The 26266-nt window shown below is 37.1% G+C and overlaps 2 protein-coding genes across 3 annotated transcripts in view; one reads left to right on the top strand and one right to left on the bottom strand.

The window, feature by feature from the left end:
- LOC114252718 (zwei Ig domain protein zig-8) overlaps nucleotides 1-26266 on the top strand; it is a 280444-nt gene that overhangs the window by 134292 nt on the left and 119886 nt on the right. The window contains exon 2 of one of the 2 annotated variants that reach the window (XM_089735509.1): nucleotides 6598-6674. The exons of the other annotated variant lie outside the window; for it this stretch is intronic. The gene's annotated coding sequence lies outside the window, so the exon portion shown is untranslated. The remainder of the gene's footprint in view (nucleotides 1-6597; nucleotides 6675-26266) is intronic. 2 annotated transcript variants of the gene reach the window in all.
- On the bottom strand, nucleotides 420-9852 carry LOC114252734 (synaptic vesicle glycoprotein 2B). Its single transcript, XM_089735482.1, is given in 11 exon segments — nucleotides 420-493; nucleotides 2667-2770; nucleotides 3753-3928; nucleotides 4699-4793; nucleotides 4796-4882; nucleotides 5744-5791; nucleotides 5794-5924; nucleotides 6609-6678; nucleotides 6681-6770; nucleotides 7280-7489; nucleotides 9198-9852. Coding segments are annotated over 11 exon segments (1116 nt in total). The 5' UTR covers nucleotides 9229-9852.

Raw genomic sequence — 26266 nt, 5'->3', positions numbered from 1 at the left:
ATAATTCTCACCACGCAACGCCTCGCATACTTTTCAACACTTGTCAAGGTGTTATTAAAATACGCATTGGAATTCTAACTGATTAAAAACGTTATTAGTAAAATAGATCTACATATTGTATATAAATTATCTAATAGATTGCTATATTTGCGAACTGCTCTTTTCATTAACCTTGCTTACTATTTTGATGTAAAATAAATATTTGTGAGAACTTGGATCTTTTCTTATAGATTCGTGATAAATTTTGATCTTTTCTTCAAAAATTTTCCATATGCGACATATTATGTGGTAAATTAAAACGCTTACAATTTAAATGATAATATGTAGGATTGATATAATTTTGGACGTATAAAATTTACAAAAAAAGTAAAAGTTGAATGTAGACATTTCCAATTGTTAAGAGCCTGGCGTAAATTAATTTATGGTGCTGCTCGGGTCACAATACCAGACAACTTTACAATTTTACCAAAGGTACCAAGACTGTCATTCTTCTCTGTGAAAATTCACAGCAAAGGACAAATTAAAACTCCCAAATGTTCACCTTACGGTTGTTGGAAAAATTCTATTCGTAACAGCTTGGATCAAGTCTTAATGCTTTGCGAATGGCAATGTCCAGTGAGATAAGGTGACGACTGCGGTTCTGGAATTGGCCATCTCACGCCAGAAATTGCACCAGCGGAGATAAGACATAACGTTACGAGTAAAGCCTTTTCCCTACTTTGTTAACGAGAGCTCCGGTGATGAAGTGTGGTAAAGGGACACTAGGCCTATTATCATATGTTTGTATAGGTTTCCGTTCCACTTTTAGTCTGAAAACAAAATCATTCTATGTACATACAATAGTGGTAAGGTATTTTTTATTCTCTATACAAGCGAATGAGTGAAATATAGAGAAACGAATAACGTGATATTTATCCTTTTGATATTTGGAAACTTAAAGTTTGGTATGAATGTTTTAATAATAAAATTCAAATCATAGAACAAAAACGAACGGAGTAAAGAAAACCATAATAAAAGTATCGGACTATGGCACTTTGCAATGGATAAACTAGAGAATAACCAAGGAATGTTTACGTGAAGCAGGCAGACGGTCGAAAACTTATGCCAATCACTAGCATAGGCTATAGGGGACATCATAACGGCTGATCTGGAATAAAGTCGTTAACGCAGCCCTTAGACATTACAAGTTTGTACGTGGCTGCTTACCGCTAGAAATAGGCAAATAGTGTCACCACCCGTGTGAACTTACGGTAGTGTTCTATTTACGTTAGATCGAATACTAATACTGAGCTTGACGCAAATGGTCTTAATTTAAAGCGGTCGCTTCGAAAACTTAAACTCATCCCACAAGTATAAGTTTCATTTCTGTTCAAATTTTTAATTTAGCTAATGCTAAAAATAACAAATTTAATTTCGATGAAGTTTAGATATCAGATAGAGTCAACAAAGATCAAATAAAAAATGGACAGAGTTGAAAAAAATGTATGTTGGATTTTAAATTCCGGCTTAAGCATTGATAAATTTATTATAATACATGCAGAATCCGGATTCCTTCCACATTTATAAAAGTACTGTACATCTTACTACCGAACTTTTAGGACTGTCCATTTCTCAGTAACAAACTTGATGAGAACAAAATCCTATTTTCATCAACAGTATTTTCTACTTTACGTAACTCATTTTTCTAGTATACCGATAAAGTAATCGGAGATTTTCACCGCTTCACAAATTCACACACACAAGTTTCGCACTTTGTGCATTCATGTGTTTTACCTTTGAGGCAATCAAGCGTGTTCGATATTCCTACGTTTGATTTACATTTCACCCATTGACGTAAAGCAATATTTTACCCAGTATTGGTATATAATTCAACAAATTAAAGAGCGGATGGTTAGCATGGTATGGACATGTGATGCGTGAGAGAAGATGCATGTGACTAGGAGATGTATGGAAATGGTAGTGCAAGGTAGAGGGGGAGAGGTGATCAAAGAAGACATGGATGGAGTGTGTGAATGACGATATGAGAGAGGAGAGAGAGGATTGGTGTTGAGATGCGGCTGATAGAAGATAATGGAGAAAAATTTGCTGTGCCGACCACCTAGTGGATAGGTGGAGAAAAAGAAGAGATTGGTAATATATATTATATTCGGTATAAAATTTTCACATTTTAAAGGTACAAGCCCAACATTTTAATATTATTGTCTAAATAACAATTGGTAACAAGCCCATGATTTCCTATGATATTGATACTAGTGGTGGGTAACGAGAATATAGTGGATGTAACGGGAAATTATCTATTACAGTTGTTACAGTAAGAAATTCTCTAGCAAATAAAGGGAAGTATTTTCTCTGTATTGGTCCATCAAAATTGGAAATAATTACTCTCCGTAAATCTCCAGATTTGCCTTTAATTTGGCCGGTTGTTAGTTTTTAATAAATCCTTCAGACTGCCTCTAATTATCAGACACTGATCAAATTATTACAAATTATAATCCCATCGATTCTTGTCAGAATTTATAAAGTCTGTCGTAAAACTTTAGAGCCTAAGTAGAACATTGGAACGTGGACTGATTTGTTCTTTTTGAATAAAGACGAAACAAAGTTAATATACTTACAGGAACGCAATAGTCTTCATTTTGTAGCATTACTGTTGTTTTTTAATTCACCTGTATATTTATCCAATAGGACACATAAATCTTGGTCGGCATTCATCTGACTATGTTCGACTATAGTTGATAATTGTGGAAACCAGAGTCTTACGACATTGTACCTAGGATAATAATGCATATTATTATTTTCTTAAACAGAAGACTTACATTACGTCCTGGCTTACAATACGACCATCGTTAATAAAATTAACGATAAATTCAAAGAATGAAGGTAATTGTGGAAAGGATTTTGCTATCACGGGTATTTTCTATATCAACAGAATCTAAAACTAGTCTAGGCGAGTCTTAATCTCTGATAAATGACACGACAGGCTTCTTCAGTGGTGAAAATTAGTAACTGCTCATTTTTGTTGTCAAATTTTACGATACTTAAATCGTTGAGCCCGTCTTGATATTTCTTTCTCTTGACCTTAAAATACTACTTGCAAATAACGCTGTTTTTCTTACGTTTTCTTTCAAGCACAAGCAGGCATCATCTTTGACATAGATAGTCTATACAGGCAAAGCTGCGACGTAAAGTTATCTATTAATAATTTCAGCAATTTAGACGAAAATCCCCACTTCATCTCTTTAGAAATACAATCTGATGTTATTACTTAAAAATTTAATTAGACATTTGTTTTTGTATGCTAATTATGAGAACAGTGGGTATCGATTTCTTTTCATCGGAATTCTCATTAAATACGACCTGAGTTAAATAAACCTGAATAGCTTATTCTGTGAATTTTAATATTTTAGTTGTATAAGTAAATTAGATTTCCCTTGAACTAAATCCAAATCGTTTTTGAGTTTTCCCCTGCAAGTAGTATGTTTGCCATTCTTAATAATTAAACAGTAGATAAATGTAATACAAATTCCTATGCACGAATTTAAATTTATTCATTTCAATCTAAATTGAGAAACACTCCCACTTCCACTATTTTAAAAACTAAACAAGGAAAGACCTTGAATACATAACAATGGAAGTATCAGGACACAGGCAAGATAATGGGACTTATCTGTCTTCATAAAAATTTACGAAACAAACTGATTATACTGGAGCTAGCTTGCCAGAAAACCTTATCGATCAGATTGGATACTCACTTTCCCATTATCAAAAAGAATAGAAAGCACAATGTAAACAACAAGATGAGTAGTGACTTCCGAAAATTCGCTTTTACGTTCCGCAGGCTGATTAAAACTTGATCTTTAAGCGAATTTCTTTCTTTCTCATTCGTTATTAAGTCTTTTTTTATTTCGTCTTTCCACATGTCGACAAACTGTAAAAATGTAATTAGTGAATTACAGGTACAGTTTCCAAGATTTCTTTCTTTGAGTTTTATTTAGAAAAATACACAGAATTATTTCAACATTGATGTAACTTTCTTTTACTGGAAACGATTTTAGTTAATATTTAGTTGTAGCTTTCACAACAGTAAGCCAATTATAGATAGCCTTTCTACAATAACCAAGCACACATTAGTTGGTAATACGAGCATAGCTAAAAACAGCTTAAAAGCATTAAGTAGTCGTCGTGGCCTAAAGGATAAGACGTTCGGTGTATTCGTGTTGAGCAATGCACCGGTGTTCGAATCCCAGGCGGGTACCAATTTTTCCAATGAAATACGTATTTAGCAAATGTTCAGAATTAACTTCCACGGTGAATGAATAACATCGTGTAATAAAAATCAAACCCGCAAAATTATAATTTGCGTAATTATTGGTGGTAGGACCTGTTGTGAGTCCGCGCGGCTAGGTACCACCACCTGCCTATTTCTGCCGTGAAGCAGTAATGCGTTTCGGTTTGAAGGGTGGGGCAGCCGTAGTAACTAACTATACTTGAGAACTTAGAACTTATAACTCAAGGTGGGTGGCACCTTTGCGTTGTAGATGTCTATGGGCGCCAGTAACCACTTAACACCAGATGAGCTGTGAGCTCGCCCTCCCAACTAAACAAAAAAATAATAAATACGTAAATATTTGCAGAAGGAATAATGATAACAATAAATGAATCTAATTTAACGCAGTGAATTAGTAAGTGTATTCTTACCGGGCACACGGAAGCAGTGTCGCATCTGTTGCTCTTGTAAATCTCAATTAAAATGTTCCTTACTTTCGCATATTTCTTCTGAGTCAACAGGTATTTGGACTTTCAGGTAGCCGTGAATATAAAATGCAAGCCAGGAATGACCACAAAGATACCGCGAACAAAAAAAAATTCCAAGTGTTTAGTACTACAACAAATATAGATGACTAGATTGAAGATTACTTTTTACTAATCAATGCAAAAGTGTATATGATACTACCTGGAGCCACTGCGGTCATCCACAGTGCGTTTCCAGAGGTCTTTTTTGCCACGTACCATCCGGCTATGGAATGAGCTCTCTTACACGGTGTTTCCCGAGTGCTATGACATGTCCTTCTTCAAACGAGGCTTGTGGAGACTATTAAGCGGTAGGCAACGGCTTGGCTCTGCCCTGGCATTGCTGAAGTCCATGGGCGACGGTAACCACTCACCATCAGGTGGGCCGTATGCTCGTCTGCTACAAGGGCAATAAAAAAAATTAAAAAATATATGAAATATTACAATAAATGTTATGAAATTAATATCAATGAATTCATTATTATATTAAAATGTTTTCAAAACACTTTTCTTATTTTAGAAACCACACAATTATATTATGCAATAGAATCAAAGAGAAAACAAAATAGCTTTGAGTAGACATACTTAGACGTTCTAGGATTTCGTTCTATGTCAATGGAGCTAGAAACATACAAAGGGTCTAATATAATGAAACTACACACACCAATTTTTTTCAGACGTTTCATTATTTTTTTCACAAAGCTGCTGAATTCATAAGTGAATTGAAAACAGACCAGATGATTAATCAGGGTGATTTGACCAACGAATGGGTCGATATAATTAATAGCCGCTGTAACTATTGCCAATGCATTATATCAGAGGGTAAATAAATTGACAACTAACTCTATTTTGATACACGCTAAGAAAAATAGATCAGCAAGTCATAAAATTTGGCCTTAGATAAATACACGAAAGGATTTAATATGTGAAGTAAATAACTTTTCTGACTTACCGAATTTACCGTCCAAAAATACGACGCGCCAGTCCTGGGTTAGTATTCCCATGCCATCGCGGTACTGATAATTTGAGCAATAGCCGCAAAAGACGTTTGGCTGACCACTAACCTGTCTCTAATCTCATTGTGACAGAATTCGGATACATAAGTTACTGAAGCACTTAATGATATTGCGAAACTGAAGATATGAAAATCTATTTGTGATCTTGTAAATGTTTGATGTGAAATGTGTAATAAATTTGAAGTCATCGTGGCCTAAGGGATAAGAGGTCCGGTACATTCGTGTTGACCGATGCACCGGTGTTCGAATCCCGCAGGGCGGGTACCATTTTTCTAATGAAATACGTACTCAACAAATATTCACGATTGACTTCCACGGTGAAGGAATAACATCGTGTAATAAAAATGAAACCCGCAAATTATAATTTGCGTAATTACTGGTGGTAGGACCTCTTGTGAGTCCGCGCGAGTAGGTACCACCGCCCTGCCTATTTCTGCCGTGAAGCAGTAATGCGTTTCGGTTTGAAGGGTGGGGCAGCCGTTGTAACTATACTTGAGACCTTAGCACTTATATCTCAAGGCGCATTTACGTCGTGGATGTCTATGGGTTCCAGTAACCACTTAACATCAGGTGGGCTGTGAGCTCGTCCAACCACCTAAGCAATAAAAAAAATAAAAAAAAGTTTAAGAAAGTTTGAGAGATGAGCAAGGCCTACTCATCACGAACATGACATATCGCTCAACTAATTATATATTCCAAGTATTCCAAATCAATTGAGACTCCTGTTTCGTTTGATTTGAAGATTCACAAAATTAAAACTAACTTTTAATTTATTCTTTACTATTTCCAGGTAACACTCACCACATTCCTTCAAAGAATTTAGCCGTCAATAATACTTCGTAAGTCTGACTGGATCCAGCCAATAGGGTAATATGAATATTCCTCCAAAACCCAATATTAAGAATCTCTTCCTACCGAATGTATCAGTCAAGAACCCCGCCAGGACCGATGAAAAGAGAGAACCTGAAGAAAACAAAGTGATTTAAATTATCTAATAGTAGTTTATTGAGTACGTAAGGTAAGGTTGGTAGCAAAGTGCGTTCCAGTTTAAAGCATCGAATTTACATTATTTACTGGTGGTAGGACCTCATGTGAGTCCGCACGAGTAGTTGCGTTTCGGTTTGAAGGGTGGGGCAGCCGTTGTAACTATACTGAGACCTTAGAACTTATATCTCAAGGTGGGTGGCGCATTGGTGTTGTAAATGGGCTCCAGTAACCACTTAAAACCAGGTGGGCTATGAGCTCGTCCACACATCACAGCCATAAAAAATAAAAATAAAAAATTAATCAAGTTAAATTATTATTTTTGTCCGGGACGCGCGTAGAGTGTCCTACTGTCGAAGGGGTCCACTAATTGAATGCCCTTAGCACTTAGCCCAAACTTCATTATTTCGTCCCGCATAGAATCGGAAAAGATAGAAACGTCTAAGCTAAAATATTTGAAGTATTTACTATCGAATACTTGAACTCACCCAAATATGGCGAGGCGTTCAACATGCCTTTCTCTATTAGATCCATGTTCAGATCGCATTCTGCCGAAGTTATAAGGTAAGATGTAGTGTGGGTCACCAGCACACTTGCTACTGATCCAGCAAAAGACACAAAGAGCAAATGGATGTGGAATCGTCCGAATTTACATGTTCCAAGCGCTTCGTTCAGCTCTTGCATAGGAGTCATTATATCTGAAATCATAAGATAATCTTTGTAGCTGTTTGTTTATGTGAGATAATGTTTTGTTTGAATAATCTCACAATGGCTTTGTAAAATATTTTGTGGCTCACTTTTCACTGATCTTAATAAAATAATAATATTTCGTATAATTTTTCGTCAAAATTAAAACTATTCTGAAATAACTTAGGAGAGTATCACTTTTATAAAATACAGCGTAAAAGACAAAAACCTATATTATATTTATCCCACTTTTACAGAATCAAAATAAAAATGACAATATTTACAAATATTTACTTCACAATGCACCGAACGTATTATTACTTTATCAAGTATGGTAAACATTATTAATTATAAATGTAAATATCAATTTAAGTCGTCGTGGCCTAAAGGATAAGACGTCCGGTGCATTCGTGTTGAAGCGATGCACCGGTGTTCGAATCCCGCAGGCGGGTACCAATTTTTCTAATGAAATATGTACTCAACAAATGTTCACGATTGACTTCCACGGTGAAGGAATAACATCGTGTAATAAAAATCAAACCCGCAAAATTATAATTTGCGTAATTACTGGTGGTAGGACCTCTTGTGAGTCCGCGCGGATAGGTACCACCGCCCTGCTTATTTCTGCCGTGAAGCAGTAATGCGTTTCGGTTTGAAGGGTGGGGTAGCCGTTGTAACTATACTGAGACTTTAGAACTTGTATCTCAAGGTGGGTGGCGCGTCTACGTTGTAGATGTCTATGGGCTCCAGTAACCACTTAACATCAGGTGGGCTGTGAGCTCGTCCACCAATCTAGGTAATAAAAAAAAAAAAAAAAAAAAAAAAAACGAAATTAATCCATCAAAACTCGTCTCCCACAAAAACCAGCATCACATTTTCGCTTCCGTGGCACGTTCCAGTGACGGTCTTATTTTATTTGCAGTGGTAATTCCATCTGTGTCAGCATCAAAACTGTTTCTTTTTTAATTAACTCTTGATTTTCTTTGATCTTCTTTTTAACTTAGTTTTTAAATGGCTGGATGGATTTAAACTGATTAGTCTTGATCAGTGGCAGTAATTGAATGGAAAATCTGCCTTGGTTGTGAGGCTATAAGATCTTTTTGGAACTCTTTACTTATATTCTCCTAAACAACTCCCCCAATTCGTAACTTACATAAAAATTATACCACGTTATATCACCATGTCCCCGTTTATTCCACTTAACCTATAAATCGCATTTTATATCCAAGCGATCATGCAGAACATCTTTAAGATTGTTCAAAAGCTATTACGGATTTTATTCAATCAACTGTCGACATCAAAATGTTTTGGATACATTCTTTTAATAATGAATAAAGTATTTATAACATGTGGTTGAATAAAAATAACGCTAAGGGATCAAGACAATGAAAAATACCCGCCCAAAAATTACGTTTTTGATAACGAATATATCGCTATTCTTGACGAACCAACCACGAAACTTAAATATGTATTTTTTTACATTACACATAACAAGGTAAAAAAAAAGATACACAATAAAGAAAAACAAGTAAAAGAAGTGTTGGACAAAAACATTTTAGATTTCAATGCAGTACGTCTATTGTCTATTTATGATCCAAAGAAACACTTACAATAAACATAAGACAATTATATATATTTTTTACTCAACATTGATGACGAACAATGCACATTTAAAACACATTTAATTAAAACAAATACAAAAAAAGATCATAAAATTACCATTTCCAATGACACCTATATTATGTTCCATTTTCCCAAACTTAATTCGAGAATCTCCGAATTGAACACAACTTGTTCCCTTATACAATTAGAACGTATCTCTCGCACTTATCACAAAAACTCTATGTTTATATGAGCACAATAATTTCCATCTTCATCCTTCATGTACTACTGACATTTCTTAATAACAACATAATACCAGTTTTGCAGCGTTAATTATCTCGTATGTAAACTCAGCGAATCAGCCAAATAACATGACCCGCGTTGTATTTGTAAAGTGTTTGATTGTATTTCGTGTAAACGTTTCATGTGTAATTTGTTGAAAACTAAGTCAACACGAGATAGAATAACAGTTTCCGCATCGTAATATACAGATTGCTATTGTTCAGGGAATTGATCAGTTGAGGTCGTAATATAGAAGGATTGTTTACTTGAAATCACTAAAGAGTTGTGTGTGGTGATAATATATTGTTTTTGACCTATGATAACTCAATGGGTACTAAAATCGCACGCTCCTAAAAAAGTTTAATGTTTTTCATCCATAAAGAACAATAGACTAGAATATAATTTATTATAATATTACACATGACCATCAATGGTATTGTCAAACAAAAACATTAGTTTAGATTAATTTATTTTATCTATTTTATTGTAAAATTTAATTTGACACGTAGAATGAATTATGTTGGCGTTATCTAATCGAAAAGTTTAAAAGTAAATAACTTTTCATAGCATCGTCTTTTAATAATCTACCTATATATATAAAATGAATTGCTGTTCGTTAGTCTCGCTGAAACTCGAGAACGGCTGACCGATTTGGCTAATTTTGGTCTTGAAGTATTTGTGGAAGTCCAGAGAAGGTTCAAAAGGTAGATAAATGAATGAAAATGCTCGGAATTGAATAAAAGTAACAATTTTGATTTTCCTTTGATGTGTCCCCCGTCGGACGGATTCCTTTTGTTTGTTTTAAGTTTATTTTATACAAAAGCTTAGGTATTTTATTTATCGATTGAGGCACTACAAAGTCTGCCGGGTCAGCTAGTAATAATAATAAATATTTACTAACAATCACGTCACGCTAACTGGTCCCGTGCTAAGTTCGTAAAGAGCTTGTGTTACAGGTACCAAGATAACGGAAATAAATGTAAGATTTTTATTATACACATACATAATAATATATTAAATATACATCCATAACCATAGAAAATGCATTTTTATATTTATCATACAAATATCTTCCCTGGGCGGGATTCGAACTCGCGACCCCCTTGTGTAGTGACCATGTCGCTTACCACTACACCAGACCGTTATACATCCTATTATAGGGTCGTAATACGGCCATACACTCACTATATCAAGAACTAATCAAAATATCCGCCCATTCTGCGACATATTATAATATATAGCTATTCCATATATCCAAGCTCGAACAATATCAAGAATCACAATATTCAGCAGCTTATTTTTCGCTCAGCGCAACTCAAACATAAGCTTCCGAACAAACACATTAGGCGATCCAGAAAGGAAAAAAAGTTCTATGATTCGATTTGCATTAAAACTTCTTAAAACTGATTGTAAAAGCTTTAGCCAACTGCACGAAACGTTAAGATTCGTTCTCCCAAGATTTTGGTGTGATTTTTGGAACGAAGTTCCTTACGGCAGGCTTGGAGGGGTAGGGATTTTGCTGCGCGACCGAACTGAAAAAAATGTGATAGTAAAACCGTAAGAAAAAATCCGTGGAAAAAATCCGTGGAAAAAGTGCGTGGAATAAAACCGTTAAATGAGACGTGCGCAGGTGCGACAGTCGCATACACAAGCGCATAGCAACACAAGCAAACAATAATACCTTTCTCTTTCTCCCTCTTTCTTTTCGTTCTCTCATCCATTCTCTTTCTATTTTACGTAATTTATTATTTCCTAAAACACTGAATTTCCTAAATACTTTCCTATACTTAAATAAAAACTAATCAGCAAAATTTAAGAGAAAAATCAAGAAAACCTACATAAAATTGAGCACGATTTTTTTTTTGCAAATTGTGTCGATTCTACATTAGCCGAAAGAACTTCGTTCCTACCTGGTGTCCCACGACACCACATCTTTTTTTTTTGTATAAATATTTATCAATGTATCGATGCAGACATTTTTTTTATGGGCATACAGACTATAGGAGTTCATTAACATCAAAACATGCACGCCGTCATTCACCCTGCCTACGAAATGTGGGTGGAATTTTCAACTCTATTGCAATAGTATTTAGTCACCTTTCAGAAAGTCTGCCCGTAGCAAAAATGGCAGAATATCGTGCTGGTAAAATAAATACTATGCGTTCGGTTTCAGTGACATAATACGATTTTTTTTTATTGTTTAGATGTGTGGACGAGCTCACAGCCCACCAGGTGTTAAGTGGTTACTGGAGCCCATGGACATCTACAACGTAAATGCGCCACCCACCTTGAGATATAAGTTCTAAGATCTCAGTATAGTTACAACGGCTGCCCCACCCAAGGGCGGATCCAGCTTTGGTGCCAGGAGGGGTCACATAGTCATGGTCAAGTCAAGAACTTATAATTTAATTTTGATAACAATAGATACAAGTAAAAGTAGGTATTTTATTAATGTACGTAAGTACTGTACTTAAAAATATTTATTCTTTATTGTACACTTGAAAAACTTAACACATAATAACTTGTACATATACACGTACATATTGTCATCTTCTCTTGAAGACATCCAGAGAAGCACTATCACGCCCGGAATGAGGCAGCTTATTTATATTCCATAACCGTAATCATTATGTTCAATATGTGGTCCACCTGGAACCAGCTCAGGGGGGTCATGACCCCCATGACCCCCCCCCCTGGATCCGCCCTTGGCCCCACCCTTCAAACCGAAACGCATTACTGCTTCACGGCAGAAATAAGCAGGGCGGTGCTACCTACCCGTGCGGACTCACAAGAGGACCTACCACCAGTTAAAAATGTTCAAATGTGATGGAAGTTATTTCATTATCAAATTCGTCGTGGTCTAAAGGTTAAGACGTCCGGTGCATTCGTATCTAGCGATGCAACGATGTTCGATCCCCGCAGGCGGGTATCAATTTTTCTAATGAAATACGTTCTTAAGAAATCTTCACGGTTGACTCCCACGGTGAAGGAATAACATCGCGTAATAAGAATCAAAGCCGCAAACTTATAATTTGCATAATCACTCGCGGTAGGACATCTTGTGAGTCCGCACGGTTAGGTACCACTACTTTGACTATGTCTGCCCTGAATCAGTAATGCGTTTCGGTTTGAAGGGTGCGGCATCCGTTGTAACTATACTGAGACCATAGAACTCTTATCTCAAGGTAGGTAGCGGCATTTACGTTGTATATGTCTATGGGCTCCAGTAACCACTTAATACCAGGTTCGTCCACCCATCTAAGCAATAAATAAAAAAAGTCTGAAGCCTTAATACAAGTAAAGAAACTTAAATCAGAACAGAGCCCAGTACCAGATGGAATTACCAACGAATACATCAAGTTAGGTAGAACTTACCTTACTATTGACACCAATCACTATCTAATGGAATAAAATACTTGAATAAGAAACTGTGCCACAGCTATGGAGGGAGTCTGAGATTAAATTACTATACAAAATAGGTAATACCGCTGACATAGGGAATTACCGCAATCTAAGCAATAAAACAAGAAAAAAAAGAAAAGAAAAAGACACGTCTTTAATATAATCGCAATACTCGATACGTGCACAACCCTATTCACCCACCCATCATATCAAGGACGCTTTTCAAATTTATCTACGGGACTTAAAACATTAAGATAATATTATGTATTTGATCTTGTTTTACATAAAATTCCATGCACAAGAAAGCCAAGTCGCACAAGCAACGATCGAATTTACAGATATTAGTACACTTAGGACATTTTCTGCGTAAGGGCCAGCTAAGCCTGAATATCGCGCTATGATGAATGAATACTGTACAATATTTTCCCAAATACATAGTAAGGACATAGATTTTGACTGAAAATTAACATTTATTTATTTTCAAATACATAGGCGTTCTGGATAATATTAATCATTACCATAAATGACCCTCTTAAGTTGTAGCATAAAATTAATGAAATCTAAAGAAAATATAATTAATACGTAATAAGTTAGAGACGGAATAAAAACCAACTTCACATCTTGTGAACTGTTGTTTTTGTGTTGGCAAAAGTTTTTCGATATACGGCTGGGTTCTTGGTCCATGGTCAATAAAAAGTCGTGGACTATGTGTGCGTTTTTGTTCGATTTAAATGAATGGCTCTTGTACGATTCACGGTTCAAAGGCCCTTGATAACTTTTAGATGATAATGTTTTAGTTTTCTGCAACCATACCTTCCAATGTCAATGAGCACTCTCTTCAGAAATAATGAATTAAAAATAAGTCGAACTCTGTGCATCGACAAATAAAATAGGCTATTTTTATAATAGTAATATAGTAACTTTGCTAATAAACCTAAATGTATTACTGTCATGATCACACATTCCAGACCTCAATATTTGTGGATGATTCATCAGTGGTGGTGTTTGGTTCCTTTTATTCATTACAAGGAATATTTTAAGTCACATTAATTAAATCTCGAAAATATTTTAAAATTTTCTTCTTGGAACGTTCGGACTTGCCAATCACACTTGTTAAATGGGACATATGGCCATTGTAATCATAAGTAGGACCAACTACCTATCTCATTTTTATGAACTTTCCTTTTATGTTTAATCAACCTAAGATATTTTCATAGCTAAATTCAGACCCATCTCATATTTACATTCAATCACTCAAAAGCATAACATCAAGAAAATCCTTTACCTACACTTTCAAAATCAACCTAATCTTTTACGTATCTAAGAGCATCGTAACAAATATTTCAATCGCCCACTCGCAATCTCCCAAAAAAGATACTCCAACATTATTTTATATGAAATACAAAATACCGTAAGGATTTTTAAGCACGTATCATTAACTTCAAATCCAGAACGCAGATTGATATCGGAATGGGGTCATTGCTACGGAAAAAAGGGAAATTGAGATATAAAACAAAAGATAAAAGACGGAGATTGTATGGAAGGCAAGTCTTTGTACATATTCTGTTCGAAGTTTTGTTTATAAGTATTAACGTAATTAGCTTGACCGGATTTTTTACAGAAAAACCATTTTTTCACTCAATTAGTGCGCGTGTCATTGATGATAGAGCTAACTGAACTTGCATGAATCCAATATTCGTTGGCTGAACATTTCATCTACTAGAGAAAACAAATTCAAAAACACCAATGCACAGACACAGTCAATATCACGGACTCATAAATTGAAGTCGTCGTGGCCTAACGGATAAGACGTCCGATGCATTCATTTTGAGCGATGCACCGATGTTCGAATCTCAGGCGGGTACCAATTTTTCTAATGAAATACGTACTCAACAAATGTTCACGATTGACTTCCACGGTGGAGGAATAGCATCGTGTAATAAAAATGAAACCCGCAAAAATTATAACTTGCGTAATTAGTGGTGGTAGGGCCTCTTGTGAGACCGCGCGGGTGGGTACCACCGCCCTGTCTATTTCTGCCGTGAAGCAGTAATGCGTTTCGGTTTGAAGAGTGGGGCAGCCGTTGTAACTATACTGAGACCTTAGAACTTATATCTCAAGGTGGGTGGCGCATTTACGTTGTAGATGTCTATGGGCTCCAGTAACCACTTAACACCAGGTGGGCTGTGAACTCGTCCCCCCATCTAAGCAATAAAAAAAAGTATGCTAATAGCTTATTGCTTGTATAACATTTGACTATCTGCTTAGATCTTGCACTGTGTTATATCAGAGATGTAATATAACACTTAGTTTTGTTTGGAGGTACTGACCTAATTAGCTTAAAGTGGCTCGGTCTTGTTGAGTTGTATTGAGGTTAAAATACAAAATATAATTAATGTAATAAGTATAATAGGCTTAGTTATTATTGTTTCCTGGCGTAGATAGAAAAGCTTCCATTGTTTTTCTCGGAATACTGAGAATCCGAATTTACTTACCAAGGTGAGTAATGAAATAGCCTTTTTTCCAGGAGGCCTTTTGGTAGCTGCATTTAGGTTGACTAATTCATTGGTCATAGCTCCCCCTGCTTGTGTAACCAGTTCATGACTGATCTTTACCAAGCACAAGCTTTATATTCTTATAGATTTGGTCGTATATCGTAACGATGGATACGCGTATATTTGTTAAATTTAGAACAAGTTAGCTTATTCCTTCCAAATTCGTTTACGAGTGTACAACAATCAAACTGAAACCTTGTCCGCAAGAAAACAAAACCTAAAATTCTCTGATAGGCATATTCACCGCATCTTTTATAATGAAAGACGCAGTTTTAGAATCAATGCTCATTGCTCATTGAATCAATCCTCAATGCTCATCTTTATTCTCGAGTTCACAAGAATGAATTGACGATTTGCTGCTTATACTAATACTCTGTTTATCAAAACGTTAAAATGTGAACCAACATTTCATCATTTTGAATTCTGACAACGCAACTTTTGGTAAATGCTCACTGAATAGATTCACTGCGGAAGACGATTGTTTTATGGTACGCTGGTGAATGAGATTGGATCTAAAAGCTGCATGTATATATATATATATATATATATATAGATTATTATGGGCCATCTCAATGAGGCCTCCGATTTTAGAAGTGTAATCTTTATGTAATATAGGACTTTATTAATATCCATATACCCAATTACTTTATCTATGACGGACCTATCTCTAACCGTAGCACATATAAAAACAAACTTACGCCGCTTTTCATCTTAATAGTTGAGTTAACCTAAGTTTCAAGTGAGGCCCATTGAAAAAGAGCCACCTTATAATTTGATGAAATGTATGACTGCTATGCAGCATAAAAACAGACAGTAGAACTTATATTGAAAGTGAGGAGGATAGAGGATGGGAATTATAAGGGTGGTGATATTTTACATTTTTTTCAATAACGTGAAAATGACTGTCAACTGACATTTGCTGGTGATACAAGAACTCAATTATATAGAGTCGCAATAGGCCCTATTAACAGTGAAAATAGCAATGTAAAGTAATATTTGCAGTCATAAAATTATAGGTTTTTGAGCATATTAAAACCAGTAATCTTGTCCGCTTTTGCGAGGAATTCACTATATTATTCATTTACGTTTTATCAGTTGAATAGACTGATAAAAAAGGGTGCGTGTACTTATGTACGCGCGTAAGAAGTTATACTTTATTTTTATTAAATTTATTTCTTTTTTTTAATTTAAATTTTAATCAATAAGAAAAAAAATTGATTAAACAGCATCCTTTTACGTTGTAGATGTCTATGGGCTCCAGTAACCACTTAACACCAGGTGGGCTGTGAGCTCGTCCGTCCATCTAAGCAATAAAAAAAAAAAAAAAAAGTGTGTGTGTCCGCTCCGACGCACGACTGGAGTTTACTGGATATAAAAAATTAAACGAAACAATACGAGAAATAGTTCTATATTACGACAACACGATACACTACAGATTATTAACAAATTAACGAGACACAAAACAAACGACTAACAAATATATGAAAATACAATAATGAGAGAAACGCGCGATCAGTACGAGGCTTTGTGGCGGACTGCCGGCGCAGCAGCCCGGCGTCACCTGCGATAACGCGGCCGCGCGTTGGCTCCTGATTGGCGCGCGCACGCATCACGCAATCAGGAGCCAATCAGGCGCATAACGCATTTCGTGTGACATGCTAGTACGATTTTGATTGGCGCGCGCACGCATCACGCAATCAGGAGCCAATCAGGCGCATAACGCATTTCGTGTGACATGCTAGTACGATTTTGATTGGCGCGCGCACGCATCACGCAATCAGGAGCCAATCAGGCGCATAACGCATTTCGTGTGACATGCTAGTACGATTTTGGTCCCCATAATTTTCATACCCCGGGCCTATATATGTAAATCGATTCTAAAGGAGTAAACTCCAAAAAGTGTGTGTGTCCGCTCCGACGCACGACTGGAGTTTACTGGATATAAAAAATTAAACGAAACAATACGAGAAATAGTTCTATATTACGACAACACGATACACTACAGATTATTAACAAATTAACGAGACACAAAACAAACGACTAACAAATATATGAAAATACAATAATGAGAGAAACGCGCGATCAGTACGAGGCTTTGTGGCGGACTGCCGGCGCAGCAGCCCGGCGTCACCTGCGATAACGCGGCCGCGCGTTGGCTCCTGATTGGCGCGCGCACGCATCACGCAATCAGGAGCCAATCAGGCGCATAACGCATTTCGTGTGACATGCTAGTACGATTTTGATTGGCGCGCGCACGCATCACGCAATCAGGAGCCAATCAGGCGCATAACGCATTTCGTGTGACATGCTAGTACGATTTTGATTGGCGCGCGCACGCATCACGCAATCAGGAGCCAATCAGGCGCATAACGCATTTCGTGTGACATGCTAGTACGATTTTGGTCCCCATAATTTTCATACCCCGGGCCTATATATGTAAATCGATTCTAAAGGAGTAAACTCCAAAAATCCTCAAACACGCATATTGGACATCCCTTTTTTTGACATCGTATAAATTCGGTAATTCTCGGTACGGTTCGGAAAGTTCACCTGCGGCTATATTCAGACTCGCCAAGTTACGTCGGTCGTATTGTAATGAGCGATTTAGTGGGCAACTTCATTCTGTTAATTTTGTGTCACGGTGCGCGCGCATCGTAAAATGTAACTCTCATAAAATTTTCATAACGCGCCTAATGAAGTATAACTTCAAAAATGTATAGTTATATCAAAATTATTGTATTGCGCGTAGAAAAAGATTAGATTTTTACAGCTAAAACAAAAAGAAAAACAGGACAGCAGGAAATATCTCAGCTGATGCTCTCCGTGAAAAGCCGTGATGTCTTTGCCGACTGTATGGGATTTACAGCTACATACATTAATTAGTATTTAAAAGCATTCTGCTACATGCTCCTCACAAATGATGTGATATGGCAGCTGGATCTCACAAACACTATCTGATTTAACTTACATTCAAAACAAATAAAAAGCGCTCTAACGCCGCTGCGTAAGGGTCGATTTTAGCTTGAAACGTCCGCGAGTGTGAGGCACGGATACCGGGAAAGTTAGGATGCAGATAGGACGTCCCAGTTCCACAACAGCTTAGTCGGTACGTTGTTACAATTCAGTCTAGATTTATGCAGTTTGCTTTAAGCGCAAGACTCGCTGAAGCATTTCATCGCTTTGTTTGTTGTGCGTATTTGTGGCTTTACGAATTTTACCTACTATCAAAATTTACAGCTAAGTCAGGTAATTTTTTTATTAAGATACTAGCTGACCCAGCAGACTTCGTAGTGCCTCAATCGATAAATAAAAGACCTAAAGTTTTGTATAAAATAAACTTAAAACAAACAAAAGGAAACCGTCCGACGGGGGACACATCAAAGGAAAAACAAAGTTGTTATTTTTATTTAATTCCGAGCATTTTCATTTATCTGCCTGTTAAACCTTCTCTGGACTCCCACAAGTAATTCAAGACCAAAATTAGCCAAATCGGTCCAGCCGTTCTCGAGTTTTAGCGAGACTAACGAACAGCAATTCATTTTTATATATATAGATTATTCTTTTAGTGGTAGCGAGTCTTGTTGGCTGGCACGGATAGGTACCGCCGCATCGCGTATTTCTGACGCGTCGTAATAACGCATTCCGGATTGAACTATAATAAAAAATAAGGCTTAGAACTCATGCCTCAAGATGTGTGGCCGCACTTACGATTCTGGTAACCACTTAACACCGGGTGCGCCGTGAGCTCATTCCCTCATCTGAGCAATAGAAAGAGCTCGAGTTATACATGAGTATGGTCGGCTTTTACAAGCAATATTACACATACACACATTAAGGTTTGTAGATATGTACTCTTCGTGTATCATTCACCCTATTGATGTTAATTCTGGTACAATATGATGTCAGAAATGTTACTAATTATCGTATGGGTCTGTTCGATGATTCTTCAATAATTACAGCGAGGCGTAGTCGTTTTTAATTACTACTATGAGATGAGTTTTGCCTTGATTGATGACTGGAGCATTCTTCTTCAAACGAAGTTTGAAAAGATTTCTTAGCTTTAAGTAGGGGTTAATCGTTTTTCCCTCGGCATTTCTAAAGTTTTTAACCTTTTTATTTATACTTCGTCTCAAACTTTTTCGTCTGTGTATTGCATGTCGCGTGACGGTCGGCCACGGAGTAAGGATAAAGTGAAAGGCGCTCGTCAGAGCAGCCAAGGCCAATATGGCGGCGCCCATAGTTCGCAGCAGCTGACCGTGTAGTGTATAGACTATTACTCATTTGTGCCAGTGCTCCACGCTATTTTGTTTGTTTTTGTCAGTGCTTAATGTAAATGTTGTTTGTCAGAGTTAAATGTCTATGATGTGAAAAAAAGTTTCACTTTTACCGTGGTTTCATAAAACCACACAATCCTATTTTTATTTATTGCATAGATGGATGTACGAGCTCACGACCCACCTGGCGTTAAGTGGTTACCGGAGCCCATAGACATCTACAACGTAAATGCCGCCATTCACCTTGAGATATGAGTTCTAAGGTCTCACATAGTTACAACGGCTGCCCCACCCTTCAAACCAAAACGCATTACTGCTTCACGGCAGAAATAGGCAGGGTGATGGTACCCACCCGCGCGGACTCACAAGAGGTCCTACCACCACCTACGTGTGATTAACAGGTTTGCTGGCTCTTTGTCTGGAGACAATAGGTTTTATATGGTTATTTTTAAACAGACATAAGTATGTATATCAGTATTCCATAGCACAGGTACCCCCAATTTGGGACTCGATGACCGTGCCTGACTTGTTCCCGATCATTTTTTGCATTTCGGTTATTTAATTATAAACCTACCTAATATTTGTGATAGTAAAAGGATACTAATTTACAGATTATGTACAAAAAATCATAAAATTCGACGCATATAAATAATTACAATTAAATAAACAAAGTTGAAAATGGATAAGCCACGAAAATTAATGCAAACTTCCGTATTGGCGCCTCCGTTCATATCGTGTTCCAGTGAGGATTGGCGTCACTAAGGGCGATTTAATGACTACTAGAGGATGACCGAGCTTTGCTCTGTATTTTTTTAATACGCTTTTTTTTTATAAATTGTATTTTTTAGAAATTATATTTAAATACGAAATACATATTGATATTATATTATATTATTTATTATTTTCTTTAAATAAAAAAAAAAAGTTTAATTGTTTAAGTTGATTATCGATAAAGTTGATTATCGAAAACACGAATAAAACAACGTTTTCTGAAAATAAATCGTAGCTAGATCTATTTATCACCCACTCTAACCGGCACCATCTAGGCGGGCTTCGGACAGTCTGCCGACCGAGAGGGCTGGTGGTCGTGGCGCCGACGACCGCCAGTCCGGCATCCCGAGGGGGAGGGTGATGGGAGAGATGTGCTCCGCACTAAACGCTTCACTTTCCCCCCTTTGCCTTGTCATGAGTTCTGTCTCATGCGAGGTTTGGACGTTGGTTGTTGAGCGACAGGAGGTTTTAGTCAGTTCGACTTTGACATACCCCGCCCAGTATCCCCAGAAAAGGCTGGAAGTCCGGCGATTTCCTCCTGACCAAAAAAAAAAAAAAAGATCTATTTATCGCCCCCGAAATCCCCTGTATACTAAATTTTATGAAAATCGTTTCAGCCGTTTCCTAGATTCAGATTATATATATATTTATATACAAGAATTGCTCGTTTAAAGATATTAGATTCAGATTATATATAAATATTTATATACAAGAAGCGTTGAGAGAGCGTTTTTTTTTATAAGAAGGTATTTTATTTATTTATTAATTTTTTATTGTTTTTTTTTATTGCTTAGATGGGTGGACGAGCTCACAGCCCACCTGGTGTTAAGTGGTTACTGGAGCCCATAGACATCTACAACGTAAATGCGCCACCCACCTTGAGATATAAGTTCTAAGGTCTCAGTATAGTTACATCGTTGATCGAAACTCGTATACGTTTCGTATACGTTTGATCGAAATGCGACCTTAAGCACTGAAACAACAGGATTTAGATTCGCTGTCTGTTAATAACACTTTCTTTTTATTTTATTTATTGGGACTGAAAAAAAAATGTTGGAAAAAAAGAAACTTAAAAAAAGGGAATCTAATTCTCAGGTTTTAGTGATTAGATTCGAATTTCGATCATCAGACGAAAATCGAAATTCAATAAATACACAAACATTACTAACACTAAAGCTCATCAATAGCTGTTGGCGAGGAAGTGGAGGCAAGTAGTGGTGTACAGACGAAATGAATATTTTATTTTTCCTTCCAAATTATATTTGAAATAACGGTCGTGACAATATACAGGTACACAGGTGTTGTGCGTAAGGTTGCTGTGAGAGAAGTGTCAGTGCTCGTTGACCGATTTCTTTTTTTTGGTAGTTTTGTGCGCATAGACAATAGCAAATAATAAAAAAATATAAAATCATTTGACAAACGAAATTTATGCGCATAACAAATAATGCATATATTATGATATGCGCATATGATAATAATTAGGTTACTATAATAATCAACAAAAATTTAATAGTGTCCTCTTCTCCTTACGTCGTATTCTCCAATGCTGAGGATCGTGACCATCCTTCTGCTGCATCACTTTCTATCGCCGTCATAAAAACCCAATATGGAATCAGTAACAGCGAGAGTGATTTAATAGTGTAATACTAGTCAAAATAATAAAAAAAAGACGTGTGGCACTAGGAGACTGCTGCGGTAAAGCTATTGCATAGCATTTTTTATCAAGTTATGCAACTATAAATCGACAATAATAATTTAATATTAAAGCAACAATAAAATAAGATCCGACGAGAAACTCAGTGGGCTAACTTTCAATGAATCTGCTACATTGTGAGTATTCCATTTTGACCGTGCACGCACTAGAGAGCGCTACATGGGATAGAGTCACGCCTTTGGATGCTAGTTCTAACTCTCATTCGCTCAGAATCAACGGTTTAGCTAGTTTATTTTTAATTCCACTCCAATCACTGAATGATTAGTAGGAGTAGTAATAAAATTCTTCGACTAAGCGATAGAGAATGGCACGCCTAACGCATTGTAATGTGATATAATTTTATATTTTACAATCTGGTTTGTCGCCGATAGATGGCGCTTGACGCAAAATGCTGAATCGCGCTATCGTTGTGTTACCCACGAAATTATATCACATATTTTGATAGTACATAAATCGGTGTTTAGACTTCTTACTTTAAACATTACACAAGCGCAACGTGTGAATGTGTTGGACGCGAGCTACATAGTAGACTTGCGCAAAACATCACTTGCCAATGTAATGTGATAATTGTGATATGACATCACTTTTACAGACAGGTGATATTACTCGAAAACATTACACATCACTCTTAACATTACTCGGTGCGTTCAATAGATACTGTGACGACGAATACATTGTATCTATACACCCGAATCATTACTTAAGTGATGTGTTCATACACATCACTTAAGTAATGATTCGGGTGTGTCATTACAGTAGTGTATTACAATACAAAGTATGAACTTTGTATTGTAATACACTGTTAAATTACTTGACAGAGATTGACTTACTTAATAATATAATAATTTTATTTTTTACTTAATATAATTTATTGCGAGATGAACGGATTTCATATGGCGACTTAGACTGCAAATTGAGCTCGACAATAATGTTAATATACGAGAGCAGTAGATGCATTGTTTCGGCGCGATATCCTCAAAGTGCATCCAAGGAGGACTGTACTTTCATTTAGACGCCGTTCTTTCTTTCACTTATTAAACACGCATTAAAACATATAATAAAACTATTTTCAAACAAGTAGGTAATTCAAACACAAAAATTAATATGAAATATTACTAAACAATTACGAGCGACTAGCGATTTTACAAAAGTTGCGAATTAAAAATTAAGTAACTACTTGCGGGGAACTACTGGCTGGCCGCATGAAAAATATAAACACAAATACCTATATTAAAATTCAGACGTACCATAGGTATAAAAATGTACCTAGCGGCCAGGGCATACGGTTCAAAATCACTAGGAATAATTCCGTGTCGCTTGCTCATTTATTTTGGTCGATCGGTCTGTCTCGCTCGCTCGGTTCCGTTCGTGTAATATGCAACATTACACGACAAAGAAAGAAACATGTTGGGTGATAGTGTGATGTTTGTTTCCTTCGCGTAATGTGTGATGTTGCATTACATCGTAGAGTAATATTACCGGAGTAATATCACTCGCATTACTTACACATGTCTACTACATAGTAGGCGTACTGAGGGGTGGAAGGTTTTTTTCGTTACGGAATTTCACGATTCCGCTCTCAAGCTGCACTCAAGGCCTGCGATAAAATCTATGCAATAGCTTAATAACCTTGATGGTATTAAATTCCTTTTAACATATTTTTTATCGTGCTATCTGAGGTCAGTACAAAGTCTTCCATCTTTCCAGTAACATCAGCGAAACGTCCACTGTTGAACTGAGCGAACTTACGGGCGACTAGATTCTCAATACCTGTAACTGAGTCAAATTAAAAAATTCATTTTATTATTACGCAAATGTATGGAATGAATCAAACGGACGGAAATGGAATAGAAATCCAAGTATGAATAGCTCCACTCACGTTTACCCATAAATTTTACTTACCTACCCATAAATTCAATGTCCATCGAAAACATTCGAACTGGAACGCATTACTGCTTCTCGGCAGAAATAGTCAGTATGGTAATTCTTACCGGAGTGAGCTTACAACCACAACCTACGGATTAAGAAACGCTTGTTTTTGGTCACGGTACCCTGACAGAATACTGAGAGAAGTTCAATGAGAGAGAGTACCGATACCGATGGTAGGCAGCGGCTTGGCTCTGCCCCTGGCATTGCTGAAGTCCATGGGCGACGGTAACCACTCACCATCAGGTGGGCCGTATGCTCGTCTGCCTACAAGGGCGATAAAAATAAAAATAAAAATATTCTGCTGAATTTCTTAATTGCTTTTTACGACGCCCACAATAGAAGCCGACGTGGGTCTACTCAAGGCAGTCGCAGTTAAAATCGTTTTATTAAACACTCTCAAACTCGAGCCCCGCGCTTACCCTGTTGCAGTATGTAGGTATTTAGGACGAGCGCTTCGTCGGATACGTTATTCATTCGTAACTGTACGTACCGGGGGCGCTGGCGTCTCTCTTTATACATTACATCAGTATTTCACGGTAACTGCCTCTTAACACCGTATTACGCCTTTAATAGGCGAACAGAACAACGTTTGAACAAGCACACGATTGTGTTATGTAATATTCATTGTTTGAATTATCCTATATTATGTTATTTTAATATTTTTATCGTGTTATTTCATTTCTAATTTAAAACATTGGAACGAGAGTCATTGCAATGCCTAATTGGCTTTTATGTTGTAATGCCATGATACTCTGTACCCTTTGCCGGCACTTACTCTAACCGGCGCCATCTAGGTGGGCTTCGGATAGCCTGCCGACCGAGAGGGATGGTGATCGTGGCGCCGACGATTGCTGGGCCGGCGTCCCGAGGGGGAGGGTGATGGGAGAGATGTGCTCCGGACTAAGCGCTTCTCCTTCACCCCTTTGCCTTTTCATGAGTTCTGTCTCATGCGAGGTTTGGACGTTGGTTGTTGAGCGGGTTTTAGTCGGTTCGACTCCGACGTGCTTCGCCCATCATGCCCAGTGGAGGGCGGAAGTCCAGCGATTTTCTCCTGCCCAAAAACCCTTTTGCTGGCAGAAGCAAAAATCCAGTCTTATCGGCGCTACGTGCGGTAACCACTTCATTACCAAGTGAGATGCTTACTCGTCTACCACAGACGAATTTAAAAAAAAATCGTAGCTTTTCCAAAACTATTAACTATTTTAATTGCATTTGAATTGCAACTTATTATAAGAACTATTTTACTGGTGGTAGGACCTCTTGTGAGTCCGCGCGGGTAGGTACCACCGCCCTGCCTATTTTTGCCGTGAAGCAGTAATGCGTTTCGGTTTGAAGGGTGGGACAGCCGTTGTAACTATACTTGAGACCTTAGAATTATCTCAAGGTGGTTGACGCGTTTACGTCGTAGATGTCTATGGGCTCCAGTAACCACTTAACACCAGGTGGGGGGTGAGCTCGTCCACACATCTAAGCAATAAATAAAAAAGGTCTATATCCTTCGAGATTCGAACACTGGTGCATCGCTCGATACGAATGCACCGGACGTCTTATCCTTTAGGCCACGACGACGTCAAGGCATTGGTAAGTACCATCATCTTGTCTATTTCTGTCGCTTAGTTGACATACATGTTGTGGCTTCTGATGGTGGATGGCTGCATACCCATTGTGATATTTCCAAAACCCTTTAACCTTTTAATACCAGATGGGCCCTTTCACAAATTTAGTGCGAAAATTTAATATCTAAACTCATCTTAACACACACTAATAAAAACTAATTTAATGTAGCACATGAAAAGGCCACATTGTCCTAACATTTAAGTCTAACATAACTTTTCTTATAACCCCCAAAGGACCATTAAATTAATTAACGCTATTAAACCCGAACCTAAAATCGGTTATCAAGCCGACTAACCCAAGTTCACGCAAAAGATACCGTGATATATGGGAAACCTTACGCAGTTATCGCCTTTCTGATAAATTATATCTGCAAGATTATGATATACTGGTCGGATAAGGTACAGCGTCCCTATCTATCTTACTGTCTCCCGCTGTGGGCCACGAAAATTGATTGCCAAATTACCGTATTGGCTATTTGGCTTCATTCAATTGTTTACCTTCACGTTCTGTAACATCCTTTGAGATATGAAGCTATGTGATGATAACCTATGCTCCACAAAAAATTGAAAAGCTCCTGAAATTGGGAATTTAAAACAAATGAAAACAGTCAGTATAAGCGTGCCTGTCAGGAACATTGACATG

This window comes from Bombyx mandarina, chromosome 19, assembly GCF_030267445.1.
Source record: "Bombyx mandarina strain Sakado chromosome 19, ASM3026744v2".
In the NCBI taxonomy this organism is placed as follows: domain Eukaryota; kingdom Metazoa; phylum Arthropoda; class Insecta; order Lepidoptera; family Bombycidae; genus Bombyx; species Bombyx mandarina.
Note: the sequence above shows the minus strand (reverse complement) of the source record. Positions and strands in the feature narration are given on the sequence as shown.